The 23,205-nt window shown below is 39.1% G+C and overlaps 1 protein-coding gene across 1 annotated transcript in view; it reads left to right on the top strand.

Moving 5' to 3' along the window:
* The window catches only part of SLC38A6 (solute carrier family 38 member 6), a 34,176-nt gene extending 16,442 nt beyond the window's left edge, over nucleotides 1-17,734 (top strand). Inside the window, exons 6-16 of the mRNA XM_062494873.1 lie at nucleotides 1,107-1,185; nucleotides 5,608-5,690; nucleotides 6,161-6,219; nucleotides 10,434-10,499; nucleotides 10,700-10,753; nucleotides 12,289-12,368; nucleotides 13,038-13,138; nucleotides 15,135-15,259; nucleotides 16,163-16,307; nucleotides 16,428-16,522; nucleotides 17,654-17,734. Of these exons, the coding sequence (XP_062350857.1) occupies nucleotides 1,107-1,185; nucleotides 5,608-5,690; nucleotides 6,161-6,219; nucleotides 10,434-10,499; nucleotides 10,700-10,753; nucleotides 12,289-12,368; nucleotides 13,038-13,138; nucleotides 15,135-15,259; nucleotides 16,163-16,307; nucleotides 16,428-16,522; nucleotides 17,654-17,734 (968 nt within the window). The remainder of the gene's footprint in view (nucleotides 1-1,106; nucleotides 1,186-5,607; nucleotides 5,691-6,160; nucleotides 6,220-10,433; nucleotides 10,500-10,699; nucleotides 10,754-12,288; nucleotides 12,369-13,037; nucleotides 13,139-15,134; nucleotides 15,260-16,162; nucleotides 16,308-16,427; nucleotides 16,523-17,653) is intronic.
* The last annotated feature ends 5,471 nt before the right edge of the window (nucleotides 17,735-23,205 follow it).

Raw genomic sequence — 23,205 nt, 5'->3', positions numbered from 1 at the left:
TTTGCCTTTTCAAAATGTATGTTTTAATTTGAAAGCATGAATAAATACACTGTGGTAAAATTTTAAAGAATTACTCAATACAGAACAGTAAAATTGAGTACAAAAGATGAGTATGTTGTCTGGGATTAAATGTCACTAAGCTTTTACTGACACATTACTAAAATTACTTGCTGCTGCTGGATGGAAATCAGGTTTTGATGCTCATTGAAGCTCTTTGTAAAGCTTGATTTTTTGAGTAATTCTCTGCTGGCTACTTAAAAAAGCAACCTGAACAGTATGTGAAAATATCAGACCTTTATACTGGTATAAATTGGGATTTAAAAACCCTCCCATTCATTCCCTTGATCACAGTATTTAGTGAAGGAGAAAAGTGACGCTGTGAAGGAGCTTTTGCTTTCTGCTGAATAGAATTAAAACCACTTAATTTGAAGTGAGTACTCCTGTAAGAGTAGCTAAGAATTTCTCTTCTGCTTTGCAGTTCCTGTACAGTTCTGCACTTGATATTATTGTTGGGATCTTGTTGATGGATTTATCATGTGAAGCAGGGATCTGTCACTGATAATCCTCTTAGCTCCGAAGACCAAACCTTGCAGTGTATAAAAAAACCTTTCAACTCCTATACTTCTGTTTGAATTTCTGTCTTATATGTATTTAGTACAGCTGTGACTGAACAACTATGAAAGAAAGACTGTTTAAAGAACCCTATTGTATTGAGAGAAACCAATATTGTTCACTGTCATTATTAATAATGTCTCATAAAGAGGAAGGAGGAGTGCTGCAGCCTTCTAGTCTGCCTCTAGCCTGTAGGTCTGTATTCCCAGGTAGAAGAGGCCTATATATTATATTATTTTGCCTTTTAGTCCTTAGAATTATGTTTTCCTTGTTTCAAGACTCACATTGTAAGAGTCTCTTTGGAGGCATTAGCTGACATCAGTGCAATACTTGCAGCTATTTTTAAAGGAAGTATATGAGAAAATAAATTCTGGTTCTGGTGCCACGGTGTCTCACACAGAGCTGAGATGTTCCAGGCGTAACCCCGCTGGTCCAGCCGTGCTGGCTGAGATGCTGCTGTTCCTCTGCTAAATCTGTCCTGCTTCTGTTTGCAGCCATGTCATCTTATCTGTTAATTGTCAAGTCTGAACTTCCTGGGGCTGTTGCGGGGCTTGTGAGTGGAGCCGAGAGTGGGTAAGGAAAAATTGTACATTCTGTGTTTGTCTTGAAGAAAAAAGGGATTCAGCACTGCTGAAAGAGATGGGTACTGACGCTTCTCTGATCTCACATGTGAAAATAAATAGTCATTTACATGAGTTGTTGGAATATGAAATGTGTTTTGGCAAGTGGAGGTCTTTTGCATTGCACACACAGAGTGTGATTCTTTCCTCATTTCCCATCCTGTGACCTTAAAGTCCGTGGCAAAACTCCATCTACAGGAATCTCCTTTCTGCAATATTTTAAAAGGAGAAGCAGGAAGGTACTGGGAGGGAGAGGAGAGGAAACATTTCCACTGCTGTTGTGTTATCACTTCACATAATTCAAAATCACAGTACAAAAAATGGCAGGCATTTATATTGAAATAGTTTGTTGTCTTGCTCTAGTAATTGGACTTGTCTTGGGAAAAATGCCAGGTTTCCAGACTTGGTTTATAATTCCTAAACTTGGCTCCCAGTAAAGAAGTTATTTTTTGCAGTTGAGCTGTAAAGCTGTTTGTAAAGCTGTTTGTAAGGAGTGTGTCCCTCACTTTTCCATCAGAACTGTCACAAGAAATCTAAGGCAAACACTGCAGCTTCAGTACTGAAATATCTTGTTTGAGTTTTTCCCGTGCTGCTGTCATTTGTAACAGTGTGTCTTGGAGTGCATTACTGCTGTTTTTCCAAACTGCTATTTTCAGATGTTTTGAGCTCAGAACTTGCACTGGATTGAAATGTGGTGAAATTATCTCAAGGCTGTGTGATGCTTATATTATTATACCTTGTACTAAGGTGCTTTAGTTGATTTTCTATTTTATCACTGACAACTTCTGGGTTTTATAATGAATTTGAAAAATTAATCGTGGCTGTAATCTTGCTTTCTGTCTTTCTGCCCTCCTGGTCCTCACAGTTTTAGTAAGGGTTTTTGTCAGTTTTCTCTTTTTTCCTAAACTATTACATTTTCTGTATATATGTTATTTTTAATCTGCTAATGTATCTCTTCCAGCTGTGGTAGTCATCAGCTTTTCATTTGGGTGCTGTAACCTTCTCCTTCAAGCTCATACTTCAACCTCACTCTCCATACACAGTGGTGTTGAGCTGCTGCTGTATCTGCTGCATGTATTCCAATCTGTCCAACCCCAAATTTAGCATCTAACATCTCTTACTACTGGTTTTAATTTTGTGTCACCTCTGCTTATGCAAAGTGACTTTTCTTTAAGATACACTTTGAAACAAACAGCTTAAGGAAACTCCTTGTAGATAGATCCTGAGGGTACCCTGTGCTGCTCAAAGAGTTGTTCTGTCTGCAAAAGGCACTGTGAAAACTCCTTCATTAAGGTGCCTGTGGGATAATGGCTCCCAACAGCTTTGTCTGTCCAGGTCCTGCCTCAGATCTCCTGGATGTGAGCACTCAGACAGGTTACAGTGTTGAACTGTTTATTACAAATCACCTGAGATGTTGTAATCCTCAGTGATCTGTCAGCTCTGCCAACACCCATGCTTCTTCCTTAGCTGAAATTACAGTTGGGAGATGGGCATGTAATTCAGCTTTGCACTTAGAAAGAGCTGAGATTGTCCATAGGAATCCTAACCACAGCTCTAGTGCTTAGGTGTTTGGCAGCCTGGTCTCATCCAGTTCCTGTAAATTTGGGTTCTTGCATCAGTCAATGTTTATTTAACACAGTTTCTGTCCTCTAGTATTTGTCCGAGCAAATCGTTCAAGTAGAGTGGTCAAACAGAATTGCAGGAACATGCAGATATGCATGCCTACTTCTATATTTAATTTCTTTTGCTATATTAATGGCCATGGTATATCATAATCTTTTGTTTCTGTGTATTTTTTTGCAGATGTTAAGTGTACATTTTTACTAGCAGACATTTTAAATTGCAGGAAATCGTTCAACAAAAATAGGTAATCAAATACCAAACCTAAGAAGCAACTTATTTACGCAAAGGGCATAAATATTGAATAGTTTGATTCAACTTCTTTACATGGACCACTTGCTTCCAGATGGGATTGCACAGCTGTTCTGGTTTTGTTAAGTCATTATAGCGTCTGATACACTTTCATTTGGTGCAGAATTTATCTTAACTGTAGTTAGGATGTATCAAAAGTGTCAGTTAAACTATCTGTGAAAGTATTTTATATGCATAAACCCTCCTGAGCTGTACATTTGGGAAAGCCATTTAAAGAATGTTTTGTGCATTAAATTATTTTTATAGATCGAGGTTAGCAGGTGTGCGTGTGTTTGAAAGGCTCAGAGCCAGTCTAACACATCCTCATGTCTTTTTAAAAAACAAAACCATACAATATGAACATTTATTAATATTGAGTGGAGATGTTTCTGTCTGCATAACAACAATTCCACATAGTTTTGATGACATGAACATAGTTGCGAATGAGGATTGTGTAAAAAAGTTGTAATTTGTGAGCCCTCTGTTAACATTTAATGACCCTGTCAGAGGATGTGATTGATGCAATTAAGTTGTCTTGCTTGTGTGTTGTATAATTGATATGAACTGAGAGTAAGATCCTAATTTAGAACATATGAATATCTTGTTCTGTTGAATTGAGGAATGAAATTAAAACAATTTATAAATGTCTGCTTTTAGTTAAAATGTGGGGGAGAGAGAAGAAACATCTGCATGCCAAAGCTTTTTCAGCAGAGTCAAGGATTTATAATCTGTATTTCATATTTTGAATGCTTTTATTATATAGGATTAAATTTGCAGATCACATTGATTTTAAAGTCACTATCAAAACATTTATTCTGCCTTTGCAAAATAAGTGCATTTTTACAACAGTACATTGGGGAGATGATGGACACATTTTCCAATAACCAGTCCGCTATGTAGTTTTTTGAGGTTTTTTAAGTATAAGAATTGGTATTTCAAAATGAAGCAGTGTACAAAATTACTTTTTCTTCATTTCCTCACTGCTGTTTTCCTCTCTGTTCCCTCCCTCAGCCAGAAATGTTTTTTCATTTACCATAAGGTAACTAAAATAATTTTCTGTCTGTTCTGCTGAGCTTGTGAACCTTGGTGGCAGCTGTGGGTTTGCTGCGTGTTTAGAATCAGGAGATTTAAACAGAGGTCCCACATTTACACGTAGTGCATGATCCTTATGTTCTCTGCCATGATGCTGTTCCTCCTAATCTGAACAGCCTCCAGACTGGAAAGAAAGTTGAAAAACTTATGAATGCTAAATAATAACAACATAAAGAGTAAATGCTATAGCAAGAAGCTGATCTTGGCAAAGCTGCTTCTTCACTGTAGCAGTAGCAGACATAGCTAATAATACACTTCTTGAAGATGTTTTTGACTTGTTTTTAATATAGACATTGTCACTTAATGGTTGCTTTGGGTTTGATACAGTGAAGATGCCCTCAATCTTGAAATTACTCTGTTCACTTACATTACATCTTCTTTTCAAGCAAGTGACACAAGTGGCTGTCTATGATGTATAGCAGTAGTTATTAAACCTGTATGATAATTATTAAACCTGTATGATAATTACTTAACACAGGTGTTATGGTACTTCCCTTATGATAACTGGAGGTGCTGCCTGTTTATTAGGTGCTAACCATATCCTGGACTAAATAAACTGGAAGGTCAAAAGTCAAGGTGTTTATAGGTGGTAAAGTTGGAGGCTGATGTGCAAGATATTTATCAGTACAGGATATGGTTATTGCCAAGTTGGGGCAGCCACCCTCAAGATGTTTCTGTTACTTAACAACTTATCCATCTGTGCTTTCCTCACTTCAGAGATGGGATTTTGATGCTTCAAACAGAATTTAAATATGTGAGGACTTCATGTACCTCTGCAATGCTTTTTTAATATGCGTGGTTTTATGTATAAACATTCTACCAGATTTCATCAGCATAATGTTTTATCCCTTCTGGCCTTTATGTCTTTCATGGAGGTATGCAAGGAAGGGAAGCTCAGCAGTGAGTGGGAATTGATGTTGCTGTTTCTTCAGGTGTGTAAATATGCAGCTCATTGTAACCCAGTTTTAGTACACACTGTGCTATGTAATTACTTCTGCAGGAAATCTGTACAGCATGAAGTACCCTTCCCTCTGACCATTGCTGTGATTCAAGGCAGGGATTTGCACATTGTGCTGATGAGAAATATTAATTGGCACACATCAGACCCCTGATCCATGCAGATTCCACTTGCTTGTGGAGCATTCCTTGCTGTGCTGGTTTCTTATGGAATGATGCTTTCCTCTGTCATTATCTGGGAGCTCTGTTTTATGTCAGTGTAGAAACTAGGAGTACAAATTCATGTCAATAACATGTGAGGCAGGATTTTTTTTTTTTTGTCCTAGTGGTTGCTTTGTTTAAGATCACAGTTCTAAATTAAACATATTTTTAGCCTCCTGAGCTTTGTATCAGTCCTAAATCAATTTTCCAACAGGTCTTGGTACCTCGATGGGAGACTGCTGCTGCTGCTTACTTCAGTCTGCATTGTTTTTCCTCTTGCCCTTCTTCCTAAAATTGGTGAGTAATTAAAGGAGAGAAGCGAATATTATTCTACTTTAGTAGCAATTACAGTTGAAGACTTTAAAACCTTAATGGGTTATTTATTTATTTAAACTGGCAGGGGGCTGCTGCTGGTGGTGATTACTTAAGTTCTAGTAGTGTGTTCTGCCTTCCAGCCCTGCCTAGTTAACCTATTACTTGGGTTGCAGTAGTATTTTGTCTGCAATACTAAAATAAAATCTTTACAGCAGAACATTAAAGAGCTGCATTTACTTACAGCATGCCATTAGTGGTAAGCCAGTTCTAATTCTGCCCTACAAAACTACATAAATGATCTGTGACAGGCAGTTGGAATGTTGTTATTCTGAGTCCTAAGCCCCAGATACCAAGCACTGTAATAGAAAACATGCCTAAAATGTAAAGCTTTAGCTGTACATTAGGATCACTTTCCTTATAAATTCTCTTTTATTTTTACTGTTATTTTACAGGCTTTCTTGGCTACACAAGTAGTTTATCATTTTTCTTTACAGTGTACTTTACTCTTGTGGTAAGTTAAAAATCTCTATACAGCTTATCGTTTTTTTTCCCTTATTGTTTGAATGTTTTCATAAGCCTGTTTTGAAATGAATTGTCTTCCACTCCCCCTTAATTTTTATGTGAAATTTAGAATTTTCCTCAAGTTCAGTATATGCTAACTTGGACAGATTACATTTGTTTTGCTGAGGCTGGGAAATGTGTATGAACTTCCAAGCACGTGAAAAGAGTAAAATAATTATATTTTGGACTGGTAAATATAACAATTGTTTTTTTTTTTTTTGCTGATGGTGCAGCAAAGGGAGCTGGCACATATATTTTTGTTTCCCAGCTTGCAGAGGAATGGGATTCTGTTTTCTTAACTTCTGACTATTACTTACAGCAACTAGTGCAGCAGAAAATTTAATATACTCCAAAATAAATTCAATTTACATGTATAATGGAGTGACAGAGTTCAGAAAAAGGCAAAGAAAACTAGAACTTCATTAAGGCAGTTTACAAGATTCATTTATATGTCAATGACCTTATTCTCCTTTCCAGCTGAAAGGAAAAGTTCTTTTCTCTGAGCCATATGGGGGTTTTTGACCCTGATGTTCACCCTCCCAAGGCCCCTGTGAGGTAGATGTTTCCAGATATCAAAAGTGAGACCTGCTAGGCAGATCTAAGAGAGAAAATGTGCCTTTAAGTTGCACTTTTTTTTCTTTTTACAGGGAAAAAGTGTGTTAATGCACATGTGTAATATGTGGTACAACTGAGTGACTCTCACTCTGTCATCTATTTGAATCTTATTTGGGAGCCTGGCAAAAATGCTCCCCCTCTGCCCTGTTATTCTGGCTTGCATTGACTTGCATTTAATACCTGTTTTACAAAGGGATAAACAGAGTTGAAGGCAAGTTGAACAAACATGCCATCCAGGAGACCAAGGCAATCCATTAGGAACGAAACCATGTGATAAAACCAAACTTCAAAGCTGTCAAAACATCTCCCTAGGGTATCCCTGGAGAGCTGCAGTGTTTGTAGGACCTTGGGAAGTATTCTTCTTAAGCTGAACATTGAGAAGCAGCCACAGCCTCTCCAGAGTTAATGGAAATTCATTTGTAATATTTATAAATTACCTTAACTTTTGACCTCTCTCCTAAAATTTATCTTTAAAAGAAAAAAAAAAATTGGAAAAAAAAAAGGTAAGAAAAATCACTAACTATAGTGCTGACATAGGCCTTTGGCTGAAGCAAGTTGCAAGGGTTTTAAAACCAGTTCAGCTCCTGTATTTCAAAGGGAATATGTATGAATCTCTGAGGAAAGCTAATGTAATGGGTGGATGCATTTGAAAACAACTTCAGTCCCTGAAAAAGCAAATGTGTAAGCAAGAATTGTGTGCAGCCATGCCAAGCTGGGATGAGTTAAACTAGATTTTAGTTTGTGATTCTCTATCAAAAAAGTGGGTAGAAAGTGCTAATGAAGGAGTACAGACTGCTGGATTTTTAATGGAATGGTTAAGTTTGTGTGCTTACTCTTTCTTGTTAAATGGCAAAGCAGCAGCCACAGTAAATCTAACTGAGGTCAAAATTTTTAAAAGCCATTACGGATATTTCCAGAAAACCAATACTCCTGACAGAATGCTCTGTCTGACTTGTTCAGGCCCTAAAAGTCAAAGGCATTAAATGTGGTTTAGTTTTCATATCTAATTGCTTTGAAGTGGGTGATATGTGCTGTTGAAATGGTGTTTTAGTTTGCACACTGTTAATTTCTGTGTGGCAGATATGTTTTAATTTGTTCCAGAACAGAACTGTGTTAGTCATATGGAAGTGATATAATTATATTTTGCATATACAGTAATTCTGTGCCTTTTCAAGTGCACACCATCTGTTCAGCTTTTTGCCAGCAAGCCACAATTTTACTGCAGCCTGCAGAAAAGAGAAGTCTTGGTCAGTCTGGTCAGGGAATGCACTGAGCAAAGGGCTGGAGACTTCTTTGTTCTGGATCTCAAATGTCCTCTCTGTGCCTCAGTGTCTCTTCCTTTAAAGCCAAGAAACTCGTTCTAGGCTTTGCTTGCAAAAATACTGCAATCACTGAGATGAGCTGATCTAGGAGAAAAACAAGTATGTGTAAGTACTAATTCAAAGCCAGATCCTATGAGGTCCTGAGCACTTCCGTTGCTCAGTTGTTGAATACTTCCCTGACTTGAATCCTCATGGAAAAGGAATTGTTAAACTTTTCTCTTATTGTCTCCCCCCTTGCTGTATTAAATCTCGATGGAGCATGAAGACAGACTTGTATTTTTTTTGTGTGTGTAGAGGCAGCATTATTGGTAGCTTGTTCAGCAAAGGTGTTAATGATTGCTGATGGTGTTTGTCTAAATCTCTTGTACATGTTCCCAGAACAAAACATGTTGCAGATTGGGAACCTGCCATATGCAATGAATGATGTTATGCACAGACAGCCCCTTTGCTGAGTGCTATCAGTACTGCTGGAATAAAGGGATTCTTGTTTCCCCTCAGCAGGATGCAAAAAATCACAGAGAATATTAGAACACTTTGAGCCTCTAACTTATTTCTTTAGCAGTGTTTTTGGTGTGGGCTTAAAATACGTTTTTCCACTAGAATTTCTCTTGATTTTTGATTTTTTTTTTTCACTTAAAACCAAATGTATGTAATACTCAAAATAGCGTTTATATGAAATAGGCTTAAAGTTCTAGAGGAGGGTTGTGGTGCCTGCATGACTGCTCAGCTAACTGGGCTGTGCTGCCAGCTTAAAAACCCTTTCCTGTTGGGGAAATTCATTAGACAACAATTGGAAACCCGAGTGCATTCGAATAATTAGGCAGGTGGGCAAATACAAATACAGAATTTTTAAATGCACCTAGTACATTTTATTTTGTGTTCTTTTATTTCCACTTCAGTCTGTTCTTAATCTGTACTGCATTGATTTTAGAAAAATATTCTGCAGCCTTTTAGGTTTGGTTTTTCTGGTCCTCCCTCTACAATGTTTATATATATCTCTGCTCTTTTGCTTGCAGAAAATCTTGCCCTCATCACTGCCAGGCACATTTTACTTTCCCCAAACCTTGCCCTTCAGCTCCATGCCCCTTTCCAGTGCCTGTTCCAGCTTTAGACTGGAGTGGGGGAGTTCCCACAAAGCTGACTACTATGGAGCCTTTACAAAACCTTCCCGTCTGAGTGCCTTTGAATACAACGCAGGCCCAAATTATATTTTAGTGTTTGGTGTTTGCAGGCTTCTGTTGAGCAAGCTCCCACCTAGTTCCATACCTTGAGTGAGTTGTTCTTGTGCAGTTACTGCCACAATGCACTCAGCCTGCTGCGTACCCACAGTTTCCTTTCCCCACATTTTGGCCAGAGGTAACATTTGTTTGCTTCTCCTGGCACTGGTGACAAGAGGGAGCATCTAATCCTCTGGGAAACACCACTTGGCAGCACGCAAAGCACAGTTCTCAGAGCCAGGAGAAGAGCTCTCTTGCATGTTATTCTTCTCATGAATCTGACTCTTTAATTAAGTTTTTAATTATTTGCTCTAGGCTTCAAAAGAATTTTAACCTCTAAAGCCAGGCAACTACAATAGAAAATTAATTAGGGTGAGGAGAGCAATGCAACTATAATTTTAAACTGGGCTCCTGAAAAAGGAGGTAACATTTCTTATTTTAATTTCCCTTTGATTTTCAGCCCTGTTACTTGGCAGTCCCTAAACCAGCAGGGTGTAGCTGAAGGCCCAATGACATTCTGGGACAATAATTGCATTTATTGTTTTTCCTTTGCTTTCTAGTCCAAACCATATGTTTCTGCCTTTTAAGATTAGCCCTAGGCTCTGCTCTATCTCTGTTGAGGGTTTGTGCGCTCCGGGCGCAAGCCTGGGATCGCTAACGCAGCAGCAATTCCGGCCGGGAGGCCCTTGGTGTGGAGCCCAGGGAGAGTGGCTGGGGAGTGCTGCTTGTATTTCAGCTCATGTCAGAGCCCATTGCAGTGCCCCACCTCCAGATCCGTGGGCCATAAGGCTGCCAGCTGTGCAGGGTGAGCAGCTGGATGGAATGGCACTGACAGACTTTTCTGTCAAGTCTCCTTCTGGTGGCCTGTCTGCCAGGCAGGCCTGGTAATTTACTGGGGGTGTAGCTCCCTGCTGTGTGTTCCAACAGGCTGATACTTCAGCTGTGTGTATCTAAATTGAAAACTGATTTTTTAGAATATCATTCATACACGAAATATGCTGTCTCTGCAGGTTATGATTAAAAAATGGTCGATCCCTTGTCCTCTACCTCTGACTAGTGCCATAGAGAGTTTACAGGTAAAGTGTGTGCTGGTTTGAAGTTCTAATTTTACTAGTAAACTGTAATACTTTTTTTTTTTTTACATTAACACTTTCAGAATGGCTTGCAATTTAAATTCCTTCTTTTATTAATCATCACAGAATCTGAAAAGTTTCATGTCTGTGGTTTGGGCTTATTCTTTCATTATGCCTTCTTTTTTTGCATTTATGTTTTACAGGTTTCAAATTCTACTGGGGATTGTAAAGCAAGGCTCTTTCATCTTTCAAAAGAGGTAATCTCTATTAACAATACACAAACTTAAAAGGGGGGTGGTGGTTTTTTAAAAATTGGGGTTTAAACCTTACCCAGGGTAAGCTGTGCTTGTGTAAAATTGGTTATGGGCTGCTGAAATATTTTCTGTACCTGCTGCCAAGTGTTACCCAGTCTCACTTTTTTTTTTGGTATGAAGGCTGACTGTCGAAGTTAGCATTTATGAAAATATTTTGGAAATATGACCAAAGAAGAAAGTATAACAGATGAAGCAGTGGTCACCATGCAATCAGATCAATCCAACTTAACGTGCCCTCAGCTGGAAGTTGGTGCTACTTGGCTGTGTGCTCTTAGTTCCTGGCAGGGTAGAGCAGGTTTCCTGACACTACCTGGACCTAACCTTAGTTTTTCCTTACCTGAAGCTGATTCTTCAGGCCTGATGCAATCTTCTGCATCTCATTGGGTGCCAGCTCTGGTATTTGTTAATTAATGTGGCATTTAAATCATGTGACTATTCATCAAGGCTTGCAGGAGAGGAAGTGTCATGTAGAACCCTGGTTTCTGTGGGGTGAAGAGGAAGAGAAAAAGCTAAATTTGGGATAGCCCTTTAGTGGGATTTAGGAGGGATGTGGCTGCATTTCTCTGAAAAAACAAAAGTCTACACTCCCAAGAAAAAGGGAAGAAAAAAAAAAAGGCTTGGGCAATGCAAACATCAGACAAATGTTATCTGTAGATCAAAGAAGAAATGGTGCTTTGAGCAGAAACATCTACTGTGAGATTCCAGCCTTCTGTGCTTGGAAAAATCTTGGGACTCATCTCTACTTCTTTTTTTAAAATTAGCTTTATCAAAAGAAAGTGGCATATCTTTACCAGTACAGGCCTGATTATTTCACCACAAATACGTTTGTTGTAATTCAGCTTATTCTACTTGGCAATTGCAGTAAGCTGTATTAGATGATTCATCTCTTCTGTTACAGATTTTTGGAATAATACACCACTAACTGTGTTGTTGCATCTTTAATTACATAACTGTCTTAAAACTTCAGATGCCAAAGCATGTTATATTTCCTGTTAATATTTGCTGTTATATTTTGTGTTTTATCCAAATTTTTCTGAAGGAGTAATAAAATAGTGAGGTCAGAGTGAAGGAATCAGTAATTTGACAGGTAGCCATGGATACTAGAATTTGGAAAACTTCTTAGAGAATTTCACAGATTATATACTGGCTCTGGGACACATCCTGCTCTTTCTACATAAGTACTTGGCTTCAGTATAGTCAAAAAAGAATCTTCCAGTTTTTGGCTTATAGACAGCATGACTTCTCCTGATGATGAAGCTGAGCTATGTCCACTTGAACTCACATGAGTTGAAAAGGTTGAATTTTTGTGGACTGATTTAGAGACACCATTTATTTCTTGTGGAGATTTATCTCAAAGCATGCATCTGGCAATATTTCCACTGATTTCCAGCACTTGAACTGAATTCTGAGTTCATACAGATACTTTTCCAATCAGCAGTAATAGCAAACAACTTACAAGATTTTTTTTTCTATTTCAGAGTGCTTTTGCAATACCAACTATGGCCTTCTCTTTTCTGTGCCATACCTCAGTCTTGCCAATCTATTGTGAGCTCCAGAGGTAATGTATGAACACATGCAATATTAAAATATAATTAAAACCTTTTTTTGTAATAATTTCGCTGAATTAATCGAGAGTAATTTCTGTTTTTAAGTCAGTGCCATCAGACACTGTAGAATAAGGAGCTTTCATGGTTTTGGGAAATGTACAGTTTGTCTGTACTGGCTTTTTCTCTCTTAGAGCAAAGTAGCAAATACAGTTCCATCATCAGTGTCAGGATGTTGTCCTGCCCTGGACAATCAGGAGTGAAAAAAAGGTCATTTGCTAAGGTCATTTTTAATAGTCAGTTTTTATGGCTGTAACTGAATCTGCATTTGGCCATATCTGATCCAGTGAGGGTTTTTGACATAGAATCTGTTCCTGGCTCTGAATAGGTATCAACCTGTATAAATCCCAATTTTCATTCAAAAGAGACACTGGGATGTTTAAATTCCATACAGGATGAGGACAGTGTTAATTGTCTGCTTGAGAAGTGTAATTTCCAGATTAAAAATGCTTCTAAACCCTCTTAAGTATGAGTGACAGCACAGACCTAAGCAAATACTCAGTGGCCTTAAATTAGGCCAGTAGTTCCTTATGAAAGGCAAGGTACTATATAGATTGTGCTGTGTTTAATCATCCTCAATACAGATAAAACAACACTGATTTCCTTTTCTTTTTCCATTTTAGTCCATCCAAAAGGAGAATGCAGAACGTAACTATCACAGGAATTGGTCTGAGTTTCCTAATTTACTTCATGTCTGCTCTCTTTGGGTACCTGACATTTTATGGTAAGTGTATTCTCAATGTATTCCTTAGAACAAAGGTTAATGATAAATGTATTCTGCCTGGAATGCTTCAGGCATTAGTACACTTGAACCCTCAGATTTTAAAAATTCAGAAGGATAGGCTTTGAGCTGTGTTTTCCAGCACATGCTTCTGGTCTTGCATGCAGTTCCTGAGCCAGATATGTGTCTTTTTGATGCATTAACTGAATCAAGAAGTGCACATTTCTTAGAAATGTTGTTGACATTTGATGAGTAACTGTACCTTTTTATTACCAATCATAAGAATGGGTGGGGTATCACAGTTGCCCTGCCAAATTTTGCAGGCATTTTCATTTGCTGTGGAGTTTAGGTGACAGTGTGCTGCAGCACCAATTTAATTACTCTACATTTGGACATTTGAATAGTTCTGGGTACAGTTTTTTAGTAGAGTTTAAACATAGATGACTTCTTCTGTCTGGCATTCTTGTGCTTCCCAAGTGCACAGAAGGATTTCAGACCCCTTATCTACACAGTGACCCTTTTTAAAGGTCCATCACAGCCCTGACATAAGTAGGTGAGTGTTTCATAAAGCAGTGATAACACAACTCATTTACTCAATTTCCTCTACTTGCTGATTCTGTTACTGTTTCGTACCAATGCTGTCACAAAAATGCATCACAGTCATCCATGAGGATCCTTCTGATGTCTTCTGCAAACTTTTATTATGAGATGCTAATCTTCATTGATTGGAATGAGTAAAAATTCTCACAGGAGGCTGTAGGGCAGTAAAATGAAAGTTCTGATGAGGATTTCCTTAACTTTCACATGTTTTATAATTCCTGACCATGGGGATGAGATGTTTTCTGACAAAGCTTTCGGTATCTAATAATTCCAGAATTTTAGGGACTTTTGTACCTTTTACCCCCATTTGTAAGCAGGTCCCTAGATATCCAGAAACCTTAGAAAAATTATATGGGGAGTCTTGAAGGCTCTAAATAGCCTATTGGCCACTATTGCTGTTTCCTGACTGTCTCCATGAGGTTTGCTGGAGAATATAAATTTAAGTGCAGCTCAGAGAGGTTCAGTAGGCAGTGCAGGGTAATCATCTGTCCAGATAAAATCTTAATAAGTGGGGGGAGGGGGGGGAGAAAAAAGTGGGAAAAAAATAGTCCTGGAAGCCATCCCAGTTCTGTTACCTTTACTGCCATGATTTCTTTGGGACCAGACCCTGTCTTGACTGTAGTCTTTCCATCTGTTTCACTGGGAATGCTTTTGGTTTTCTGCAGGCTTGATTTCTTTTAGTAACTCTAAGACTCAGGAGCCTGAAATGCTGGAATCAAGAGTGGATGTCTGTAAGAGAGTTGTTTTGTTTGTTTGGTTTGGTTTTTTCCCCTTGCAAGCTTCTTCTCTTTTTCACTTTTTGCTTGTCTTGTTTAATTAACTTACTTCTTTAAACAGAGAAAGTCTGTTCCCTGTTCCTAAAACACTAGTCTGAGAAAATGTAAAACATTTTATTTTAAATTGGAAACAAAAGAAGAGTTCCCTCTTTGAAATGAAGCATGTTTCATCTCTCTGTGGTTCAGATGGTTTCTTCTGTTTTCTGTGAATTTGAAACTTCACAGGGTGACCAGATTTGGAAAATTTCAGTCCGTTCTGAAGTCCAAAAAAGCAGAATTAAGATTAAATAAATAAATAAATAAATATATAAAATCAGGGTAGCAGACCACTCTCAGTGCTCTGACTTTTGCTGTTCATTTTTTTCACTTTTTTTTTTTATGCTGTCTCTTTCACGTTTGTGTTTTTTCTTTAGGCATCTTTGCTTCAGCAGAGGCTCTGCCTGGCCTTGCCTCCTGAAGTTTTTCATTTCCCTGAAGATTTTGCCTCCTAGTGTATCAGTAATACCAGAGTGTATCTGCATCCCCCAAGCAGATGGATCCATTTGAATGTCACCTTAATATGCCTCGGTAATTACCTTGGCTCTCCAGTGATTAACAAAGCAATTAATTTGTCTTATTTTCAGACAAAGTGGACTCTGAACTGCTACAAGGTTACTCCAGGTACCTGCCCCACGATACCATCATGATGACTGTGAGAGCAGCCATTCTGTTTGCTGTGCTCCTGACAGTCCCTCTAATCCATTTCCCAGTGAGTATTCCTGAGAGCTCTGGAGCTGGCAGTGAGCACTGGTCACTAATGTTTTGCAGACTGCAGTTCTTGAGTCACATCTAGTCTTGTATATCTTATTCACTTGTCAAGTGATTGATCAAAGACCACATATTTGCATATGTTCCATGAAAGCTCCAAAATAACAACTAACCACTAAGCTAATTTGTGCTCTTGAGGCAGATTTCAGATTAAAACTAGCCTACAGCATTGTTTTTAATTTAGAGAATTCAGAACTTCTGAAGTTTATTTAGTTTGGTTTTTTTTTCCTCTTAAATTGAGTTTTGCTGACTTGGTTTTTCCTTTCTACATGCACGCACCCACACACAAACACACTTATACTTGATACTCAATTTAATTGTAAATTAAAAACACATATAGACCTATTTCACAAAAAAAGACCAACCCCCCCCCCCAAAAAAAAAGAACAAACCCTAGTCTATCTTATCAATACCGTGGTAGAATTGAAAACTCATCCATTTAGGACCACAAATGATTGTGCAGGCAAAACTGTGTATGGAAGCACTGTATGGATTGTGTAACAGTTGGCAACATGCTGACATTTGCTACCAGGCATTTTCAAAGAGACAAAGCATCTATCCCCCAGGCCTTCTTTTGTCCCTCCAAAAAAAGGGAAGGGCCAATAATTTCTTAAGACTAATGACCATGTGATAAATCTTGCTTTAATACAGTAATAAATTGCATTCTACACTACAGAGAGACAAAGCATTACTAAGCTTCTGGCATTTTGATTTCTAAAATGTTCTTTCACATCTGGAATGATGTAATTCTTAAGGTTATGAAATTGAGATAAGATAAAAAAATATATATGTGTGTGTGTATGTATGTATTTATCCACACAATGTTTGTCTTTGTTTTGTGTAGGCAAGGAAAGCTGTGTTGATGGTATTTTTCTCTCATCTTCCTGGGTCATGGATTTGCCATATCCTTGTCACCTTTATACTGAATGCAGTTGTTGTTCTGTTTGCAATGTATGTGCCAGACATTAAAAATGTATTTGGAGTAGTTGGTAAGTTCTTGTGGTGGTTGGTTTTCTTGGTTTTTATTTTAACTTCAAGAAATTCAGTGTATGATTCTGCAATGTACTTCAGTCTTCTCTAAACAAAATCTTACTTTCTGTTTTTTAAAGGTTCAACCACATCGACATGTTTGCTTTTTGTATATCCTGGACTATTCTATCTTAAACTTAACAGAGAGGACTTTATATCACCACAGAAACTTGGGGTATGTTTTCCATTTTTTCATCTGCACTAATAATATTTAAACAGGCTCATTTTAAATGCATTTTAATACACAGTGGAGCACACAATCCAAGGGGCAAAGCTCTTGTTTTCACTGCAGCTCACAACATCTCTGAGCATTTTCTTTCATCCTTCCTGGTAGCTCTGGTCTTTCTGAAACTCCTTCTTCACCAGAGGTTTTTGGCAAGCAGTGTGTCCATGTACTGAACCATTGATCTGAGTATGTGTTTTTCTCTGTAGTTTTCAGATGTTGACTTTTAATCCAGTTTCTGCTCAATTTTTACCTCTTACTCTGTTGTCTGGGCAGTTGGAGCAAAGCTAAACTGCATTTAAGTTAAACAGTTTTTGTGTTTGTTTTCTGTAAAAGACTTTGCAAAACCATCTTTTTTTTTGTTTTGTTTTCATAATTTTTGGGTTTTTTCCTCCTCTTTGTGGTTTCTCTTTTGTTGTACTAGGTTAAGTTCTGGGTTGGAATTTGTGCAGGAGCCTGGTTTTTGCACTCTGTCTTCATTTTAACAACACTGCTCAGCAGAGCAACTTCATGGCAGTGGCCAAAATGCTGACAAACTGTTTATACATAGTCTTTCTGCCATTCTTATGATTCATGGGGCTGCTCTTGTACTGACAAAACAGGGAATCCAAAAGAAAATCTAATAATGATGCCCTCTGACCATCTAAAGTCATGACTAGTTCCAGCAGTTTGGGGGGCTTGTTATAAATCAGCAAGCTGTAGTCTCTTGAACTCTGGTTTTATTATCATCTGGCTATTCAAAAATTTCAAAAATACATTGTAATTTTAATTTTATTTTGAGTAAAATAGAAATCAGTTTCTCAATTTGTTTAGAGTTGCAAAGGGCAGATTATTTTTTCTGCAGCTGGATAGTGTGAGCACAGAAACCAGACTGCTCCAGGAGTTTCCAGCGAAACTATCCCAGGCTTGGTTTAGTTTCCCACTAAGCAGATACTTTGTGTTTGAAGACTCAGTAATTTGAAACATTATAGATTATTTTAAGAGACACTATTTTTACCTGTTGCTGTGGATTTTCATAAACCTTGGACTTGCAAAATGCCTCTTTTCAGCAAAACATTAATTTTTGCTTTTCTTTCTTCACAGGCATGTGCCTTGGTTATTTTTGGCATTTGTGTTGGACTTCTCAGTTTGGTTCTAATAATTTTCAACTGGGTTGATCAGTAACAGCCTATTGACACTGTCTGAACTGAGCTTCAGGACAGCAAGAACCAGGGAGGTTCCAACACTGCTGCAGTGAGTGCTGGACATCCCAGAGGAGCACTGACCAAAGCTGCCAATAGAAGTAATGCTCTTTTCAGCTCCATTACTGATGGTCCTGCTTTCATCTTGAGTCACTCTCCTCAGTTACTGGACAATTCATCTTTGCCATTCTAAAATAAGAGTTTTTGATGATGTAATAATGACAGGTAAAAGGTCTCAAGAATTTCTGCAATGCAAAAATGGTTTAGGGGCACATGGTGAACAAAACAGAAACTTGAAATAACTTGTCCTTTCAGGACAGCAAGGTGAATAGACATTACATCAGTCTTTGTGTGCATAACGAGGTATACACACATGGGATAATGCACATTGTCCTAATCCTTGAAAGACTTCTGTTGCTTGTCTAATTTCCAAAATTTCAGCCAGTTCACTTTAAGAACTTGTTGTTTCCAAGTATTTACCTTAATTTATCCTAACATGGATCCAGAGACCAACTGCCTTAGCTCAGTTTAATGGGCATGTCATGATAATATTTGTTAATTGTTTTTTAAAGAACAGTTTTTCTGTATCAGCACACTTGAATCATCCTGATATAATTTTTAAATTAGCAGGCTTTGTCCATCAAGCATAGTAGCTTTTAGTAGTATTTTGTTGTGGTGTTTTCATTTTGCAGCTAATAATAGACATTTTTCAATTAATATCTGCTTTTGAATAGTACTCAAAGTACCTCAGTAGTCCTCCAGGTGAAAGACTCTTCTCTTTTACTCTCTTATTCCCATTTTTACAAATGTTTCAGGTTTGAACTAAAGTGTTTCTATATTTGACGTTCTTTTGTGTGTCAGAGAAGATTTGTGCTTAAAAGATGAAAATCTGCTGCTGTTGAAAACAAAGGGAAATTTTACTTTTATGGAACCCTAATTTTACCTCACATGTCTGTGAACTTCCACAAAGTCTTTTATAATTCCTTAATTTTGAGCCCCCGGAATGTGAATGCAATTGTCAATACCAGCTGGAAATGTTGTTGGAAATTGTATTGGGTACCCAACAAGAAAAGTTCCTCATTTTAGTAGATTGAAATGAGTGCCTGAAATCATGGTGAGGTTTTCAGCATTTGCTTCTATCAGGTGGGATCTGATGGCCCTAAAGTGCCCTTACCTATTTAGAGATTTCATGCTCTAAGGAAGCAAAGGTTGATTGAACATACTTGATCCTCTCCTGTCTAATGGAGAGGAGTGGCAAATAGAGTTGGAATCACCTTCTCTATTCCTGAGCTGACAGACAAGGATTCCTAATGCCAACAGATCACTTGCCTCTCTCAGGGTCCCAAAATTACTTTCCATTTTTGATGGATGGCCTGAAGGCACCAGGTGGTGCAGGTTAGTACTGCTTCAGAAATCCTTTTTGCTTAGAAAGTTAGTTTGCTTAGAAGTATCCTTCTACCTAGGAGTTTAATTTAGAAATAGTCACATGTGGTGAGGCCAGGGAACTAACTCAGAAATTTTGGTAGCATCCCAAGGAAAAAGATCCCAGGAAAAGACTGCAGTTATCTTTGTAACAAAGTTTCTAGCTGAGGTTTCTTTACTCCAGGTGAGCCTTGTAATAGTTTGGCAGTACCAGAACCAGCACATCCACTCTTATCCAGGAGTTCCCAGCTCTTCCTGTGGCTCTGCCAGTGGCTCCTGTCAGATTGTTTACCCAGCAGAAAACCAAGGTGAGCACAAGATGTGACATTATCTGTCTGAAAAGTGAACTTGCCTTTGCTTTTCCAATTTAAACTCCTGCTAAGCAGGTGTAGCTGCCTTGCTGCCTGTGGCTGGCCTCTGATAGCTGAGTCTCATGGGCTTTGTTACACTGCAGGGGTTCAGATGCTCATGGAATCTCTGGCACTGCTGTAGAAAACTACATGTGTGCCTTGTAAAAGTGTACCCTGAGTCAGCACTGACAGCTGTACGTCAGGAAGTGATTTGCTGTCTTGACTGAACCAAAAATTCTTTGGAAAACCTTACCAGGAGATACCTTACATTGGTGAGAATTAACTCAGGGCTTTTTTGTTAGACACTAGAATTTAGGAAGTGTATTTATTAGAAATTTTATGGAAATTGTTTCTCATTTATTATCTGCTCTTGTAGCATAGTGTTGAGTAGTACTGGTAGGTCATTACTGGAGTCACTTTTATTTTAAACTCTAACCAATAATTCTTAAGTCTAAATACTTAGAATATCTGTGAGGGGACAGAAAGTTGGCAAAGCTTTGCTAAACTTTTGCTCTTCCCTCCTCTCCCTGAAAAAGCTGAGTCTTACTGTGCACTGTAATGCTCTGTAATTGCTCTTGGGCAATTTGGTTTGTGTGCATCATCTTGATAATGTTACTGAGAAAATACCTGAAATACACTGTTAGTTCTACAATGGATTCCTGTAGTGCTGCAGAAATCACTAGAGTATTGTTTTTAATCCTTGGGTATTATCCTAACTAGCCTGGCTATTGACTGGCTGTCCTGATAGGTAGACTTTGGAATGATGAATTCCAGTGTATGAAGTTAGCACTTGATGAAGATGAATGGAAGCAATTCACAGCTCTGCTGAGCTCTGTTATTACATTCTGGCTGTGTTGCAGAAAGGAGAGCACAAGGGTTTACAGAATGCCTGTTACCTTTCATCTGAAAAAAGAGCTAGAAATGCTGCTACTTCTGACTTTCTGTAGTTCCTAACTTAAAATATGGAGGGAGGAAGAGAGGGGCAGAAAAAGAATTTCTGTTCCCAAATTTAGAAGGTATGAGTGTTGTCCACGGTGAAAAACCAGAGTAATTTATCATTCTCATCTCCCATGGTGGTGCTGTGCATTGTGTCTCTCAAGGGTTTTTCTACAATTGTGCACTTCCATGAAGTCTTTGAGTGGAAGAGACCTCCAGTCTGGAACTCTCAGTTCATTTAAATGCTGACAAATATTGTCTTCATTATTCTTGCATACAGATTTCTTTTTCTTCCAAATTTCCAGATTTATGAATTTCAGTGATTTTACTTTATTGCCTGTCATCAGCATTTTCCAACCTTCTTCACTGAAGACTTGACAGGAATGGATGAAGGGACCCACAGCATTTCTGAACTCACTTGGAAAGGTTCCCTTTCTCCAGTTGAGCAGGAAGAACAATGTGAGAGATGAAAATTAATTGGTTGCCTTTGATTTATTTTCTTTTTCTGCTGTTTCCATTCCTTGTCCATTTGGAGGCTGTTCAAATTTCAGCTGGACTGTGGTAAGCTGGGTGTGAAGAGTGGTTTTTGTAACCAGCATGGCAGGAAGGAGACTGCCAAACAACAGTGCTCAAAACCAGGGTTATTGTAGAACTCCTTTCCTAGTTAGATTTAATTTAACCCTTGACCTGAAATCGTTGTTTTCCAGTTGATATTGATGCTGAAATCATTCATTGTAGCTGCTCTCCATACAAAGAAACCTTTGGACGTGTTTACACTCAGTGCCAGTGAGAGAGAATTTTCAGTATTATAAAAGTGCTGCGTAATTTCTCCAGTTTGTCGTGGTGGTCTTGGGATTTGTGTGCTTCAGTAGTGTTCATGCAGCCATGTGGAAATGGAATTCCCAAAAGAAATTAATAATGATCTGTATGTAAAAATTGCCCAGCTCATGTCAAATGTGTGTGTTGTAGAACAGATTTTCTGTTTTGAGTTCTCCTTGCCTCAGGGTCACTGTGGAACAGCCAGGGCATGTTCCAAAAAAATGACCAGCAAAAAATAAAGAACAGTTTACACTGCACACTTGTGTGTGATCTCCACTCTGTTGTGCAGGTGATGTTTTGCAGCACATCCTGAAATGTTCCCAGCTGCCCCTCCCAGGCCAGTCTGTTCCCGGTGATGGATTTTACTCTTGGGACTGTGCTCTCCAAAATACCACGATGCAAAAAATGAGAACTGCAGTTACTGTCCTCCCAGGTATTGGTTCATGGACAGCAAACCTGCCTCTTCTCTGCTTATCCGGTCCCCCATAAACACAAACCAGCAGAATTTATCTCGGAGGCTGTGGCTGCACAGCTCTGTGCCAGCACTGCCTCTGCAGTGTGGGGAAACGGTGAGCAGCTGGCCTGGTGGTGCATAATGCTGTGAAAAACTGCTCATAGAGACCCTTTGGGAAGGGCCTTTTTGCTCAGCAAGGTGAGGGTCAGTCGTGGGGAACAGACCATTTCCTGAGGGGTAGCAGCAGAGCAACGATGGCTGGCCAGGAGGGGCTCTGAAGCATGGATGTGCTTTTTGGCTGTAAGTCACAGTGCTCTCCAATAGCTGTGTCCTGTGAGTGCAGCTCCAAGCACTTTGCAAGGTCCAAGGGAGTCCTGGGTATAAGCAAACATGGAAAAACTCATTATTGGGTTGCTGGCTTGATTCCAGAACTGTAGGAACACTCACACACATGGACATGAGTATCAGCAACTCTACTTAATGGTGTTTGCCCCAAGTGGAACTGGCACCAAAGAGCACAAATCCCAGAATTTTCAATGCAGTGCAGAATTGTGTCCTGTGCTGCACTGGCTGTTTTGTTGCTGAGTGTGTCCTGTCCATGCTCAGCCTTTCTCCTGCCCCCAGCTCCCTGCTCACACATCAGGGCTTTGCGCAGCAGCAGCAGCCGCGGGCTGCCTGGCACCTGGTTTGAATTTAGAGCTCGTTTGCACATGATGTCACACTTTCATTGTCAGCTCAGCCAAGGTCAGGACAGTTCATTTTGGGAAGGTTTGCACTGAGCCCTCACATTGCTGCCGTTAATGCCTTCCCCACCTGATTTCCGTTTCAGATTTCAAGCCTGATTTAATCCAAGTCACCGGGTACCTGTGATCAACGGGGAGGTTGGTGCAGTGGCTGTTCAGCCTGAGGTGCAGGACTACTTTTCTGAAGACAGGGTGGAAATTCCTGCTCCTTGCATCATGTAGCAAATCACAGATGTGGCCAAGGAGAGTTAATGAGCCCTGGAGGCTCAGGGCTGTTCCAGTCTGTTGCCTTTCAGGAGCCCATCTCATCACTCCATGGACTGAAGTGAGACAGGGTTCCTGGGAGCTCCTTTTCTCTCCCCTCCCAGGTATCTCCACTTGATAGTGGGATTTACATGCAGGGATGGAGAAAAGATTTGGGGTGTGGTTATGACAGCACAGAACCTGTTGGGCTGGAGTTGAGGGCCTTGAAAATCTCAGGCCTTATTCTCAGCTCCAGTCACACTCGGCAGCTTCACTGTGCTTTAGACTGAAAGTGGGGCTTTAGTGTAGCATTTCCACAGCTGGATTTGTGCAGCTCATTGCTGTGAATCTCCTGTAGGAAGGGGTAAAAGAGCCTCTGTTTTATAGCTTCCTACAGGACTGGCACTGGGATGGCTCATGGGACTCACTTTTAATGTTTTACTCTCTGTTTTCATGAACAACTTCCATCCTCATTGAAGGGAAAGAT

The sequence above is a fragment of the Cinclus cinclus genome, chromosome 6, assembly GCF_963662255.1.
Source record: "Cinclus cinclus chromosome 6, bCinCin1.1, whole genome shotgun sequence".
Taxonomy (NCBI): Eukaryota; Metazoa; Chordata; class Aves; order Passeriformes; family Cinclidae; genus Cinclus; species Cinclus cinclus.
Note: the sequence above shows the minus strand (reverse complement) of the source record. Positions and strands in the feature narration are given on the sequence as shown.